This window comes from Papaver somniferum, unplaced genomic scaffold (assembly GCF_003573695.1).
Source record: "Papaver somniferum cultivar HN1 unplaced genomic scaffold, ASM357369v1 unplaced-scaffold_117, whole genome shotgun sequence".
Lineage (NCBI taxonomy): Eukaryota > Viridiplantae > Streptophyta > Magnoliopsida > Ranunculales > Papaveraceae > Papaver > Papaver somniferum.
Window position 1 is genome coordinate 5,213,406 of NW_020620714.1, and position 3,396 is coordinate 5,216,801.

The following is a 3,396-nucleotide window of genomic DNA, read 5'->3' on the forward strand; positions in this document are numbered from 1 at the left end:
ATCAGGACTTTCCTTTTCGGGGCATATGATCCCTGCTAGCTGCGACATGTATAAATCTAAGTTGGTAAAAAATAGCACGCATTCCTGTTTCTTTACTTAACAACATAAATCATTTTACTTAATTAAGGTTTCAGATACATGACCTTGAGTACTAATAAGCCTTTTCCAGGTAGTAAACAAAGCCAAAGGTTGATCCATACACACACTCACATAAGCAAAAGCAAGCACTCTACTTATTTAGCAAGCAAACACAGCACACTTCAGAGATTCATGTAAGGCCGCCCCGGTGAATATTAGATGGCACCTACCCTTCTTAAGCCCGCACAGAAAATGCAAAATCCATCATGTAGTGATCTCTTCTTATTATATAGATCTGATACTAGGTGCGTATTTCATTAGTAGCTCCATACGCGATTACAGACATCTCGCAATATTTAAGCATAAAGTTCCTTAGGGAGGCGTGGGGTGAGCACAACTTCAAGTGGTGTTGCTTTAACCATATTGGCAAACCCGACCGCTTCAGTCATATCAACAGGTGCATTTGAAGGCGTTTTAAAATCAAATCCATGCGCCAAACGAGCAATTATCATGTTCACCATTTGAATACCCATGGAAGTTCTAGGGCAAGATCTTCTACCAGATCCAAAAGGTGTGAGCTTAAAATGTCGACCCTTAACATCAATGTCTTTATGGGGACTAGTAAGAAACCTCTCAGGGCGGAATCCCGATGGATCTGACCAGACTCGTGGGTCACGTTGAATCTTCCAAGTATTCACGATCAATCGGGTTCCTGCTGGAACGTAGTATCCGGCGACAGTGCAATCCTCTTCGGATTCAAGTAGACGCATAGACACTGGATATAGACGCATCGCTTCCTTAACTATAGCTTGGATGTAGTTGAGGTTCTTGATATCGGATTCGTCCACTTGTCTTTCTTTGCCAACATGGCTGTCCAACTCATCATGAGCCTTCTTCAGCACATGTGGATGATTTACTAGTAAAGCAACGGCCCACAGTACAGTAAACATTGTCCAGACGCTACCACCCTGTAGTAGACCCTGCAAGAATCACCAAAAAAAATAAAAAAACCTTGATGAGACTGTAAATGTTATTCCATACATAAAACACAAAATACGAAACTGGTTCACATACCAGATATGTAGCTTTGTTGATGGTATCTGTGTCAAAATAACCATTTAGAGCGCTGACAGCATCAGATCCATCCAGTCCCTCTCGTCTGTTGAGCATGAGCGTGATCTTTTGGCTTTGTGTTCTTCCAACCATCCACTTAATATAAGATCCAGATCTTTTCCAGCACTCTTTATTTCTCGTTCGCGACCATCCAAATCCAACCATGCAAGAAACGGTATCATGTCCCCCAGCGTAATCAGACCCAGTACTTTAACAAAGTCTCTTAATCCTTTTTGGCACTTCTCTGCTTCTTGGTCAGTAGCATCACCAAAGCATCTCTTCCCTGCAATCATCATAGAAGACAAATTAAGGGTTAGATCACCTATCCATTGCTTCATCTCGACCAAAACTGGAGCTCGTTGAGCTCCCTGGATTCTGCTGACACCCCAGTTTGCATGGTACAGTTTTTTAATGGCTGTAGCAGTCTCAGATTCCCATCCGTTTCTTACTAACGCGAGCCTATTATTGGAAAGAAGTTCAGTTTTCATTATTTTGCGAATTCCATTCCAATATTTTCCATCAGAGGCGAAACTTAACATAGCATTATCGTAACCGATATATTTCCCTGCTGCTTGACGTGGTCGAGAGACAAAGACCTTGTCATTTGTAGTAAAACATTCTTTTGCTGCCTCCCAACTGCTCACTACTAGTGTACGCCGTACACCTATAAGAACAGTGAAAACTGGTCCATACTTGTCAGCCATGGCTCCCAGAGCAACGTGTTGTGGGCTGGATCGGTTCATTAGATGGTGATGACCAATAAAGGGCAAAGAACCAGCTGGTTCTGGTGCCTGATTTTTCATCTTAAGAGAAGATTTTGTACTTGGTCCCCATACTAACAAATAATAGAGAGCAAAAGCAAAGAGACTTGTAACCACATAATTAGTTATCGAGAACTGCTGGTAACCGAGAAGAGTATCGATAATAGAATACTCCATGATTTAGAAGGTGTTGGAGTTTACTCGATCGGAGTTTGAGTGCGATGTGAACACCACCATCACCTACATTTATACAGGCAAAGCGCCCTAATTTTACCCCTTACGAGTTAGAGTATGGTTGAACGAGGTACTGTACCGGAGTTTGAGTATGGTAATTTTTTTTTGACGCAAGAAAGGGCAATATATTGAAAACAAAAAATCAAAACACCACCAGTGGTGAAATGAAGCAAAACAGAAACTAGTTAGCTCCATTGTAATAGAGCTGTACATAAAAGGAAAAGAAAGAACCAAAAGAATAAAATAAATACCAGCTACAGTCATCTCATGACTGGTCCCAGTTGTTTATAAATGTATTCAAAGAATAACCCACAAATGTATCGGTTCCAACATGTCAAGGGAATAATAGTTTCCATTAAAAAAAGAAAATTGGCTATTTAGCAAAAAGAGTACTTTTTCACGGTCTTATGGACGGGTAAACATTTTGTCTGGGTCAAATAGACATTACACTTTTTTATTTAAAAGAGACTGAACTACCATTTAAATCACGCTACTTAAAATCTTCTTCTCATCTTCTCCGTCGCCTCAAACAAAAACCAGATCTAAAAAAGCCATTACAAACTCTCGTTTTCCATCAGCTTCGGCACCTCATCTTCTCCATTACCAAACAACAAGTACCATCGTCTTTGTCTTCTTTCTACACCGTCTCCAATATCAATCCAGTAACATCATATTCCTCTACCATCTTTATCTCCTCCACAATCACCAACACCAACACCACCATCGACATCATCAACTTTATCCAACAACACCATCATACGTACAAGCAACACCACCAAAATGGGTTTTCTGTGTCCGTAATTTAATTAAATTTCTCAAATTAAGGTTTTATGTTAATTCGATTTCAGAAGATAAGAAATGAAAACTATGCTCAAATTGGTAAATTTCTTAACCTTAATTGTGTTTTGATTTCAAATTTGTTCATCTTAATTAAATGAAACTGGTTTTATCCTGTGCTAGATTGAGTTGAACAGACATGGCGAAACTGGTTTCATCCTATACTAAATTGGGTTGAATTTGCTTTCACCCATTTTAAACTAGGATGAAACCGGTTTCATCTACAGGTAGGATGAACCTATGATTTTTGAATTAGGTATCACTCATTGTAAACAAAAGATGAAACTGGTTTCATCCTATACTAAATTGGGTTGAATTTGGTCTCGCCCATTTTAAACTAGGATGCAACTGGTTTCATCCTATACTGAATTAG

At 39.5% G+C, this 3,396-nt stretch overlaps 1 protein-coding gene across 1 annotated transcript; it reads right to left on the bottom strand.

Moving 5' to 3' along the window:
* Nucleotides 1-434: 434 nt before the first annotated feature.
* Nucleotides 435-2,129, bottom strand: LOC113329690 (cytochrome P450 82C4-like). Its single transcript, XM_026576532.1, has 3 exons — nucleotides 1,289-2,129; nucleotides 1,153-1,178; nucleotides 435-1,058 (listed from the first exon to the last, which is right to left on the bottom strand). The coding sequence occupies exons 1-3, from the start codon at nucleotides 2,127-2,129 to the stop codon at nucleotides 435-437; spliced, it is 1,491 nt and encodes a 496-aa protein (XP_026432317.1).
* Between the last annotated feature and the right edge of the window lie 1,267 nt (nucleotides 2,130-3,396).